The following is a 12,099-nucleotide window of genomic DNA, read 5'->3' as shown; positions in this document are numbered from 1 at the left end:
TTTTTAATCCTTACAATTGCTATAATTTTTCAAAAACAAATCTTTATCAAATACTTGTGAACTGATGACACTTATTCTCAAACTTTACGTTTATGGGGAACATATATGTAAAAGAGCTTTATTCTTCTCTCGCAAATTCAAATTTCAAAACAGTATTGTAGTTTTGAGTAACCTGATAACTAAATCACTAAATTAAATATTTTCAAAACTATACATAACTGAACAAAAACCCAACTCAGGGGCTAGGTGCAGTGGCTCAACCGTGTAATCCCCACACTTAGGGAGGCAAGGATTGCTGGAGGCCCAAATTCAAGACTGACCTAGGTAGTACAGTGAGACTCCATCTCTACAGTAAATTGAAAAATTAGCTGGGTATGGTGGTGTGCCCTTGTAGTCCCAGCTCCTGGGGAGGCTGACTCAGGAGGATCATTTCAGCCCAGAAGCCAGAGGCTGCAGTGAGCTATGATCACGCCACAGCACTCCTGCTTAGGCAAATTTGGCAAGCCCCTATCGTCTCTTAAAAATACACACATAAACCACCACCACAACAAAAAAACCCCAGCTAAATGGGGTATACTACATTATCTTACATTTTAAACAAAAAACTGTGCAGGTTTACTGCCTAAACCAAAGAATACCCCATCCCTCGCCCATGCTAGTTAATTATATCACTGTATTAAATTACAATCAACTTCTAAGAAACACCTAATTTTTACATAGATTAAGAAATAACATTTTAGAAATAAAACCTAATAGTTTGGATGCTGTTACCAGATAATTCCTAGAGTTTACAAACACATTTTCTGGAATCAAAATAATTGTTAAAAGTAGAGCACAAGAAAAAGTGAAAATAATCTTAGAAGGATTGCTATTACAGGTCCAAAATGTAACTTGCAGAAAAACTAAATCTGCCATTGTGCTTTTAGAAGCCTTGAATGAACAATGACATTTAAACAAATTTTAAAAATATCTTTTCTTATAATTTTCTTAGGAAAAAATCAGAAGGCAGAGAAAGCAAAACAAAATTCTTTTATGGAATTTCAAGTCCATTCACAAAAATATATAGTAAACAGAAAACATATATAGGGTAAAGTTAATCAAAAACATCAGATCTTGTATTACAAAATGATCAAAATAACATTCAGTCACATCATGGATGAGATCTCTGATGATTACTTAATGCAGGACCTAGTATTCATGAAAATTTCCAAGTTTGTTCAACTGAATTTCTATTTACGTAGAAAATTATTAGTGTAAATTACCTACCTGTTGCGGGGAGGGTGACATTGTACTGAAGAGTAACGAAAATGATAGAAGCTTTTGCCGTTATCTAGAAAGAAGGAAAAAAAGATCAAGTCAATTTGTGACCCTCTCCCAAATAACAGATCGGGGCAAAAACTTTACAAAATCTGTCCCTAAATCGAAGCACCAACGGCCCTCTAGTTCCTGTGGAACCCTGACAGACACAATGGAAATTACTGATTACCAAGGAGTTAATGTAATTCACCAGAATACTCTTCTGTGGTTTAGGTAAGATTGTGTAATTCATCCTTAACTTTAAGATTTCAAAAGACATTCTCTGCAGTTCCAGAAAACAGTTATTTGACAAATAATGATTCTCTACTCTAGCCCTATACAATGAATAAAAAGTTCCTATTAAGACAAATTTTAAGTATAAATTAATAAAATAAAAGGATGCACGAGAAAAGCAGATCAGTTAGCATGAGAAAAGCAGATCAAATATAGTGTCTGTGGTGTGGGTGTGTTAGTATCCCACACACCTAGCATAGTTAAGTGGTCAGTAACTGTTTAACTGACCTGACTGGTAAAAGTAAATTGGTCAGAACAGAAAAATGGAATGCTTACCCAATCTTTACAGGCACCAGGCAAAGTGCTAGACAAAAAAGGAGGAGATGAAGATGGATAAAATAATCCCTAATGACAAGGAGCTCCATTGTGTGAAGAGTATAGGTAAACAAACTGTTATAATACTGTAGAATAAGCGCTAATAGCTTGCACTGTGGGTACTTGGGATAAACAATGAGCTTTGTTGGTTTTTTTTTCTGGGGTAGAATGAAATGAAGGAGTTATGCTTTGCTGGAAAATAGGCGTTCCCTAGGTTCACAAGGGGGGATGAAGAGGACAGTACAGATAGAAGAAACAGAGCATGGCAAGGTCAAGTAGCAGTGAACACGAGGCCAGGCATAGGATGCACATCAGGAAGTGTTAGAAAAGACTAGAAACATTATTGAGTGCTAGAAAGGACGCTGTTTTTTGAGTTAAGTAGTTTAGATTTCATTTTTGCACAACTGGAGAATTTTGAGGATGGGAAAGTTCATTTATGCCTTTCAGAAGGATTGCTGTCTGTGACCTGCTAAGTGGTCTCCCAGGCCCCTTCAGATCCATTCTCCACACTGCAACTAGAATGATTTTCTGATCACGTTATCACATCCCCCTTCCTACCTGTTAAAAATCCTTCACTAGATTCCCATCTTTCTAGGAGAATGTGACCACAGGACTCCATGGTCTGACTCCTCCCTCTGCCTCTGCAGCCTCAATCTCAGACCACTTCCTCCTGCTCCCTTGCCTCCTGCAGCACCTTCTACCACAGGGTCTCTGCACATGCTGTTCTATCTAAAATACGGTTGGAAAATCTTTCCCATCAGATCTCAGCTGCATCACACCTTTTCAAGGAAGTCTCCCTGCCTTCCTAGAGTAGGTAATTTCCTTTGTTAGATTATCTCAGAGAACTGTGTTCCTTTCCTTCAAAACCATACTCTGGCTTGATTATATTAATAATTTCTGTCTCGCCCATTAGAATGTAAGCTCCAATAGAACTGGGACCATGCCTGTTTCCACTCATCACTAGATTTTCAGAGCCCAGCAAGGGGCCTGGTACATATTAGGTAATTAATCAATATCGCTGAATAAATATCAGTTAAAGTACAAACCGGAGTGAGCATGCACCCAAGACTGAAACTTCTGCAAGAGACCACATGAAAGATAATGAGGCCTGAACTAAGACAGTGACTGTGGGATAGAGAGGCACTCAGAAGACAAAATAAGGTTTGGTAAGCTAGAAGAAAGAGTACAAGGTTATTTATTGATACCTACAGCTGAGATTTCTGCGAGATGTGCAGTAAGGCAGCTAAAACCTAAGTCTAGAATTCAGTAGGGAGGATCCAGCTTAAATAAAGATTTGGGAGTCTCTTTTTACAGATAATAGCTAAAGCTGTGAAAATACATAAATCATATATGGGGAGTGCACAGTATTTGTAGAGAAGTAGGACAACATCAGACCTATGGAGAGAACAGGGAAAAAAGCAAAATCTTCAAGTCCCTGAAACTAAGAAAAAATGGTCAGAGAGACAGAAAAAGAAATAAAGAGAGCTTGGAGTCCCAAAAGCCAAAGGGGAAACATTTCTAAAAGGTGTGGTTAATAAAGTCAAAGTTTCAAAACAGACGTGGGAGGAAAGAGAACAACAGACCGGACAATTAAAGAAGTCATCAGTGGTCACGGCTTGAGTGATTCCAACTAAGTAGTGAGAGCAGGAGCTGCATCGCAGTAGATTGAAGAACACAGAGGCACAAAGTGGTATCCAGTAGATGCCAGGTCAAAATTTATGTTGTTTTTAGGATAGGAGAGATTGAGCTTGTGGGGGGGCAACAGTGAAGGCACCAGGGAAAAGGGAGAAGTTGAACATACAGGCTAGAAAGAGAACAATGGATGGAGGCATATGGTAGGGAACAGAATCGTAAGGACTGAGTATTGCACTCTTGAACAACTTTTCCTCTTAGATGGGAAGAAGGCAGTAATGGACGGGACAGATAAGTTCAAAAGACAAGAAAATAAGGAAAACCGCACTTGATAAACTTTTATTTTCCCTGTATGGGAAAAAAGCAATGCCACATATTAAGCATAATGGGGATGTGAATGATGACTATTTAAATAGTTCCCATAGGGAAAGGAGATGGCCAGGGAAAGTAAAAAGATCCCGGATGCGAACGTCTGAGGTTAGAAACCTTTGATTTGCAATATTATCTACCAGCATTAAGTATGACTTTCTCTGGGAATTGAGAGGCATAGAAAAGGCCAATAGTGGAGTAAAGACTGCAGGAAGAAAGGCAAAACAATGACGGGGCTAATCTACTGGAGAAAGGGAAAGGGGGCTACGGTACCACAACAGCTTGGACTAGGTAGAGAACCCACTTATGACTAGAACCAGGGAGGTGAACAAAACGTAGGTTGTAGCTAAACTCTGCTATCCTGGAATTCAGGAAGTGGAAGAAGTCAGGCTTGCATGACAAAGTGCAGGATACGGCCAGTAAAGTGAGTTGCTCAACTGGGTTAGATATGAAGGTCTCTTGAGTTGAAAAGGCTACTGAGGCTACTCTATTAAAATTTGGGTCATTAACAAGGACTCATTAGAGCAGAATGATGACATGAGTCTCCAGGGCAACACTACTTTCTTGTGATTATTTTTAGTAAAGTTGAGTGGTCACTACATTTCATTTAGTTTTGCTATCTTTGTTTAGACTATATATACACACACATAGTCTAAACAATATATATATACACACATTATATATATATATAAAAAACTATATATATACACACACACTCTTATCTCTTTTACACACAAATACTCCACATACCTGTTTCCAGTTTGTAATATGAAGTCACCACTGTCACACCTAAGAACACTTTGTTAAAGAGTCCCTTACAGGCCAGGTGTGGTGGCTCACGCCTGTAATCCCGGCACTTTGGGAGGCTGAGGTGCATGGATCACCTGAGGTCAGGAGTTCAAGACCAGCCTGACCAACATGGTGAAACCTCGTCTCTACTAAAAATACAAATACAAAAATTAGCTAAAATACAAAAATTAGCTGGGTGTCATGGCGGGTGCCTGTAATCCCTGCCACTCGGGAGGCTGAGGCAGGAGAATTGCTTGAACCCAGGAGGCAGAGGGTGCAGCAAGCCGAGATCACGCCATTGCACTCCAGCCTGGGTGACAGAGCGAGGCTCCCTCTCAAAAAGAGTCCTTTACAAACAACAAATGAGATTCTTCAAAGATAAATTTAGCATCAAATTCTAAAAGCAGCAAAAATTAGATTATCCTTTTAGCCAGGCTTCCAAATAAAATTAGAATTTGGCCTCCAGCTGGTTTAGTATGTGACTTTAAGTAGAAGAAGAGGAAAAAATGTAAACTACACACTCCAAAAAGTTTCAAGTTTAAGCCAGCAGTCATGCTCCCAGCCATTTCCAGGCCTCCTAAGCCTCACACCCTGCTAGCACTGCTTCAGTTAAACTCACACCACAATTAATTAGTAGTAAGATAAGTTAGTTTAGAATATAAATAGGCTACAGAGATATATAATGCACTCAAAAGTAAAAATACCTGAGTTTATGACAGTTTTGAACATTTACAGTACTGCTCTCCAGTTACAAAAATGGAAAAATGAAAAAAGAAATGAGACTTATTCAGATGCATTTTAAATAGGTTACCAGAAACTGAAATGAATTACCTAATTCTATGCTGTACACAATGTCATGAATACAATAACATTTCTTTAATTAAGTGTCACTAGTTGGGGTTTGGTATCTTTGCTTGTTATATAGAGATGTTAACTATTTTGCCCTTGTTTTAGAGGAAGATGTGACTACTACATGGAGTAGATCCCTGAAAAGTAAAGACAATTCTGAATATCAAATTCCACTTTCAGTGGGGCTCAGTGGCACGTGCCTGTACTCTCAGCCATTCAGGTGGCTGAGAGGGGAGGATCACTTGAGCCCAGGAGGTCAAGTTCCAGCCAAGGCAACACAGCGAGACCCTGTCTCAAAAAAAAAAAAAAAAAAAAAAAAAAAAAAAGAGAGAGACCCTTTTGTAGGTCACAAATGTGACGATTGGGGTTTCACACTTATATGTGAGATGTGTCTCTCCCTCAAACTTTGTTATGACCTGAAAACCTTACCTGACATGAAAAAAAAGAAAAAAAGGAAAGAAAAAGAAAAAAATCCCCCAAACCTCGAAAACTGTTTCAAGATGGCTGAAACTGTAAACATCCCCAAAATCTGTATGGCATAAAGAACTTGCAGATTTTGAATATCTTTCCTTTTGAATATATTTCCTTTATACGCTCCTTAAAAGAAATACGTCTCTTGTGAACCCCTAATTTTTCACCCCTCCTCCACATCCTCACTTTCAGAAAGCTTCCCAAGCATCCCTAACATTTTTTGACCATTCAATTTTTCCTAACTCAAATATGAAGCCATTCATTGTATACTATGATTTGAATTATGTGGACAGATACTGACTGTAATAAAACTATGATTCTAAAATTTACACGCAATTTTTGATTAATGTGAAGTTCCCTGGAAATTAAACTCTTACATTACCACCAAACAGACTACTTTGTTAGCCTTTTCAGTATGTATAATCTCTTTAGATGCTAACTAAAGAGATTCCAGGCCCTTCTCTCACATAAAAATGTTTTCTACTTCCCAATTTTGGTGAGTTTTTAAAGAATAATAATAGCTACCACTTATTGCATGCCTCTTGCAAGCCAAGCATTGAACTAGGCTTAATACATATTGGTTAATTTAATTATCAGACTAACCCAATAAGCCCCATTTTGCAGATGAGGAAACTTCAGTTCTGAGCTGCCTTAGGTCACCCAGTTAGCAAGCTGCAGAGCCCTAACTTGAACATGAATCCCTTCAGCTCCAGAATCCATGCTTTTACAGTGTATCTGCATTGCTTCTTCATTTTGGCTAGTAATACAGTATTTCTTTCTTTGTTAATTTCTTTGTCGATTTCACCATAAATCCTCTGACATTTCCTTAATGTATCTGCACAACAGGCTTAACAGTTCTGCAAAAAAAAAAATCAATTTCTCTATTATTCTAGCACAAGTACTGTAATTCTATAATTACGTTAATTTTGAGATTCAGCAGCAATTGTTTTAAAAGTCGAATAGCAAAACTAACCTAGTCTACACATTCCTATATATAGATAACATGCTTTGAAATTCTAACACCTTAACATATGGTAAGAAAAAGGAACAACTCGCAGACACTTCACTTTTGTGTATCACTTTAACGCTCACTTTTGAATTGACTTAAAAAACCTCTAGTATTTTTGTCTATTTAGATTTTCAAATTTTACAAATTTATATAAAGGTGAAAATCCACTGTTAAAAAAGAATCACTAACATGTGAGGCAAGGTATAGGTGGTGGACTTCCCTAGAAATATAGTAAGAGAATGTAAAATAGTTTATATAAAATCAAAGTTATACTATGTGTCAGAATTTCTGATTTATATTTCATTTCATTCAAAGCACTGCAAATGTACCTTGCAGGTCACGGTACCCCTAAAATATGTTTTTAAAGTCAGGAAATCTTAACATGTGGAGATGGTTTATGACAAGTTACATAAAATTGAATATACTACATATATTAAAGTATCACTTTAAGATCAAAGTAGAAAGTATATATAAGTATCAAATTCAGAAAGTGAATACAAATGTTTAGCGTTGGGTTTTTTTTTTGTTTTGTTTTGTTTTTGGAGACAGGGTCTTGCTCTGTCCTTCAGGCTGGAATGCAGTGGTGAAACCTTGGCTCACTACAGCCTCCACCTCCTGGGCTCAAGTAACTATCCCACCTCAGCCTCCCAGTTGCCACCACAGGTGCGTGCTATCACTCCTGGCTAATTTTTTAAAAATCATTTGTAGAGACAAGCTCTCCCTATGTTGCCTAGGCTGGTCTCGAACTCCTGTACTCCAGTGATTCTCCCACCTTGGCCTCCCAAAGTGTTGGGACTTACAGGCGTGAGCCAGCGCACCAGGCCTAGCACTGTATTTACCTTCACACCATATTATCTGAACCTTGCAAAAAATGGCTGTGAGGAGAACAGTACAGGTGATATTATTTCCTTATAAAGAGCAGAAAAATTGAGACTCAGACTTGGGGCACCCAGGAAGTAGGTGGCACAGCCCAGACTTAAAGCTTGAGAATGTTAGTTCCCTTCTACCTACCCTTTACTATACCCGCTACATCCTTAGCAGTGGTTTCAAACATGCACGACACCATCAGGAGTAAATGATATCTGTATCTAGATCCAGAAAAGCCCATTTGATGAGAGGCGAAAATAAGGTTAAAATATTATGTAATTTTAAAATTAAAAAAAAAAGGCTCCATGAAAAAAAATGTATTCACTTTTTGGTCACTGGTAATGTCACTGCATTAGGTTTTCTCAAGGATTCTTAACGTCGCTCATATTTTTTTAAGCACTCCTATGTCCCAGGCACTATCCTAGACTCTGGAAATACAGACTCTTAAAAATACTCCAAAATCTCTACTCTCACTTGTTACATGCAGGAGAGAGGAGACAAAACAAGGCAGGAGCAAAATAATTTGTATATTTACTGAGACATAAGGGCTCCAGAGAAAAATTAAGGGGAAAAAGCAAAGGAATGAGCGCGTGTATTGACAAGCGAGGGGAAAAACGTAGGATGTTACTCGTTCACCTTGCAAAGTTTATCATCCACATTCAACAGCTGTTAAATAAGCCATCAAAATACTAGATACGTGGGAAGAGAATTTACACACTCCTGACATTCCTATCCTCTCCTACTTCAAGAAACAAAATGACTCGACTCCTTGGCACCGCTGTTCAGAACCTCGATTTATCCATCAGACCTTGTTTCTTTAAAGCATCAGGGCAAAAAGTTCGTTAACTGGTAATAATACCAGTTGAAAAGACAGAAATTAAAACAATCCGGCGTGCCTCCACTGTGCCGGTGCCCGGCGGCCACCGCCCTTCAAGTCGAAAGCAGATGCCCGACTCCAGTTTCTCGCTCACCCCAATCTCGGAGCTACCGGGGGGCCCCCCTGTCACTCGGGCCTGTGGCCTCCAGGCCGGCACTCCTCAGACCCTGGGGCCGGGCCTCCGCCTTCCTCGGCCCTCGCGGGGCTGACGCTTCAGCGGCAGATGCTGGCAGTACCCCCAAGTCCGCCCACCCGCCCCGAGCCAGCTGGGCAGCGCAGGGGCCGCCCCCGCCCGCCCGCCGGCCCCTCGCCTGCTGCCACGTAACCCTTCGCGGGAACCAGGAACTGCGCCGCGCAGCCGGAGGGAGGGGGCGGCGGCGGGTCAGGAAGGGGGCGACGCGGCCGTCCCCACCCCCCTGCGGGCCGCGATGAGGCCCACCGGGACTTTGCATCCCCGGGCCGGCCGCTGGGGAGCTGCCGCCGGCGTGGGGCGGGACAGGGCAGGCCTGCACCTCGGGGACTGGGGGGTCCGCACCTACCCCGGACCCGAGCCCCCCGCGGTCCTGGGCGGAGAAGCCGGGGCTGGCAGCTGGAGCCCGGGCCTGGGCAGGGGGTGGCGGGGCAGGCGGTTGGGGCTCGGGGCGGGCTCACCTCAAACATGAGCCCCAGCAGGAAGACCATCGCCACACAGGAGACGATGTCCGCGTGATTCTGCAGGACGAATTCGTGGCTCAGCACCGGGGGGCTCTTGGTGCTCTTCTTGCGAATCGCCATGGTGGGGCCGCCGCCCGTGCCTGCAGGTGCTCCGCCCCGGCTCTGCTCTTCCCAGCTGCTCACCGACTCGCCGCCGCCGCCGCCTCCCCCTGGCTGCTCCTCACGGCCCCGCTGCAGCCGCTCGCTGGGGCTTCACTTCCCATCCCACAGCCAGTACGCAGCCGCCGGGCCGCCCGGGAGGAAAAAAAAAAAAAAAAAAAAAAAAAAAAAAAACAAAAAAAACAGCCAGCCCGCAGCGGCGGCGAGCATGCGCACCAGGGAGATGACGCTCGCTAGTGCCGCGGCCTCCTCCGCGAGGCCACAGCGCCACCTGGGGACCGGAGGCCGCTGGCTCGCGGCCGGGCGAGTTTGCTGGAACGTGAGCGGCGCGCCCCTGCTACGCACCGGGCCCGGGTTTGGGAGTCGTTTGAGGCGCGAGCTTCCTCCGCTTGCTCAGCAGCCTGAGACCGCGACCGGGTGCTCTCCCGCCCTCCTGGCCACCCAGGGATTGGGTGTCAGTGGCCTGTTGCACACTGCCACTTCTACAAGTGACTGCCACCGTCAGGATAATATAAAACTACAAATACTACCTGACTCCACAGGGGTACGGTGTATTCTCCAGTTTTAGCATCTGCCTTAAAAAATTAACCTTAGAGTTAAGCACTCCCGGGGACTTATTTCTACCCTTTGTAAGTTTGGACTAACTTTAAAAAAAAGCTGACCCTATTCTGGTCTGCCTGTCCATCCCCACCCCCATCCCTGTCCCCGTCACCGTCCCCATCCCTACCCCCATCCCCCACTGGCCTCAGACTGAAGACGAAGGGATCAGTTTGGGTTTACTGGCTTCACGTATATTTAAATTAACAACATGTTTTAGTAATCAAAAAGTTGAAAAGGATCGTGGAAAAGGCACGTCCTCCTCTTATCGTTTTGCCCAAACCAGGAGTCCTTTGTATTCTTTTTCCTGAAGAATTGCTCTCCTGTTTACCCATGAGCCAAATGTAGAAACCAAAGTCATGCTAGATTGAGCCCTTTCAGGGCCCTTCCGCATCCGGTCATCACCAACCCGGGGCAGTCCTATCACCCCGCTTCTCCACTACCACAGTCCGAGGGGACTTGCCTCTTGCCTACAATATTACAACTCTGGTGTAACCACTTAGTGGTTTAAGAATGTGGCTTGTTAAATCAGAATTCTGCCACTTATTACTTGTATGATCAAGGACAAGTTACTTAATCTCTATGGGACCCCATTTCCTCATTTTTAAAAACGTATTCATTTATGTACTTACTGAGGGTTGACTATGCCCTGGGCACTGGGGATATAGAACTGAAATACAAATTAATTTATTCTTATGGGGGAGAGAATCTTTAAACAAGATTTCAGAAGTGAAACAGATGTTAAATTGAGTTGAGCATCCAGGAGAAAAATAAAGCAAGGGGAATAGGAAAGTGTGAGGCACTTACTCTTGCCTGAAGACCTGCAGGAGGTGAGGGAGCAAGCCCTGTGGATATCATCTGTAAAGTGGGGATCACTATAGTGCTCATTTTAGCAATTAAGTGAGATGATTAAAGGAAACTGCTTAGCTGGGAGTTAGGGCTTTATAAATTTAGTCAGTGATTATTATTTTCCTCCTTCTGGGCAATCACTAGTTTCATTTCCCTTCAGATCACCTTTCAACGTTTATGCTAGAATGATGCTTCTAACTGACAGAAAGTTTTTCCTTTTCCTTCATGGAAAGCTAGCATGATGAAGTAGCCCTTTCTGATCTGGTCCTTGCCTACCCCGACAGACTGGAGCCCTGCATCTGCAGGCCATAATCTCTGTACCAGCATTATTGACTACACACACTATACAGTTGCCTCTCTGTATCTGTGGGTGCCGCATACACTGTGGATTCAACCAACCTGGAGTAAAAAATATTCAAGAAAAAAACTGTATTTGTACTGAACATCTACAGACTTCCACTCCATGATTATTCCCTAAACAATATAGTACAGCCAACTATTTATGTAGCAGTTATATTGTGTTCAATATTATAAGTAATCTAGAAATGATTGGAGGTCTATGGGAGGATTTAGGATATTTCTCATCAGACTATTACATCATCTTATATAAGGCATCTGAGCATGGGTGGATTTTGGTATCTGCGTGGGTCCTGGAACCAATCCCCTGTGAAGACTGAGGGACGACTGTACATGCCATGGCATGCTCTCTTCCCATGCCCTCCCCTGCCTTTGCGTGTGCTGCTGTCTCTGGAATGTTTTCTCCTCTCCTCTCATAGACACCGCAGGCTCCTGCTGTTCCTTCATGTCTCATTTACATATAACCTCTTCAAAACCTTCACTGAATTCTGTGACCTAAGCAATTTATCTTTTATGATTCAATTGCATTTTTGAAATAGTTTTATTGCAGTACAATTTATGTCATATAGTTCAGCTATTTGAGATATTCAATTCTGTGGTTTTTAGTATATTTACAAAGTTGTGCAACAATCACCATAATATAACTTTAGAACATTCTTGTAACCTCTAAAAGAAACCTTGTACACATTACCAGTAACTCTCCATTTCCCCTCAT

General features: G+C 42.2%; 1 protein-coding gene and 1 non-coding gene across 4 annotated transcripts in view; one reads left to right on the top strand and one right to left on the bottom strand.

The window, feature by feature from the left end:
* Positions 1–10,258, bottom strand: part of TRAM1 (translocation associated membrane protein 1) — a 33,270-nt gene extending 23,012 nt beyond the window's left edge. The window contains exons 1-2 of one of the 3 annotated variants that reach the window (XM_050801919.1): positions 9,420–10,258; positions 1,267–1,330 (exon numbers count right to left, since the gene is read on the bottom strand). In XM_050801919.1, the coding sequence (XP_050657876.1) occupies positions 1,267–1,330; positions 9,420–9,542 (187 nt within the window). In that variant the 5' untranslated portion in view covers positions 9,543–10,258. Of the gene's footprint in view, positions 1–1,266; positions 1,331–6,618; positions 6,862–8,862; positions 8,999–9,419 lie in introns of those variants that run through there. The other 2 variants (XM_050801920.1, XM_050801921.1) reach the window with 2 other exon arrangements.
* Positions 5,878–5,984, top strand: LOC126961954 (small nucleolar RNA U13). Its single transcript, XR_007728530.1, has one exon. It is a non-coding gene; the product is annotated as a small nucleolar RNA U13 (small nucleolar RNA).
* Positions 10,259–12,099: the final 1,841 nt, after the last annotated feature.

The sequence above is a fragment of the Macaca thibetana genome, chromosome 8, assembly GCF_024542745.1.
Source record: "Macaca thibetana thibetana isolate TM-01 chromosome 8, ASM2454274v1, whole genome shotgun sequence".
Taxonomy (NCBI): Eukaryota; Metazoa; Chordata; class Mammalia; order Primates; family Cercopithecidae; genus Macaca; species Macaca thibetana.
Note: the sequence above shows the minus strand (reverse complement) of the source record. Positions and strands in the feature narration are given on the sequence as shown.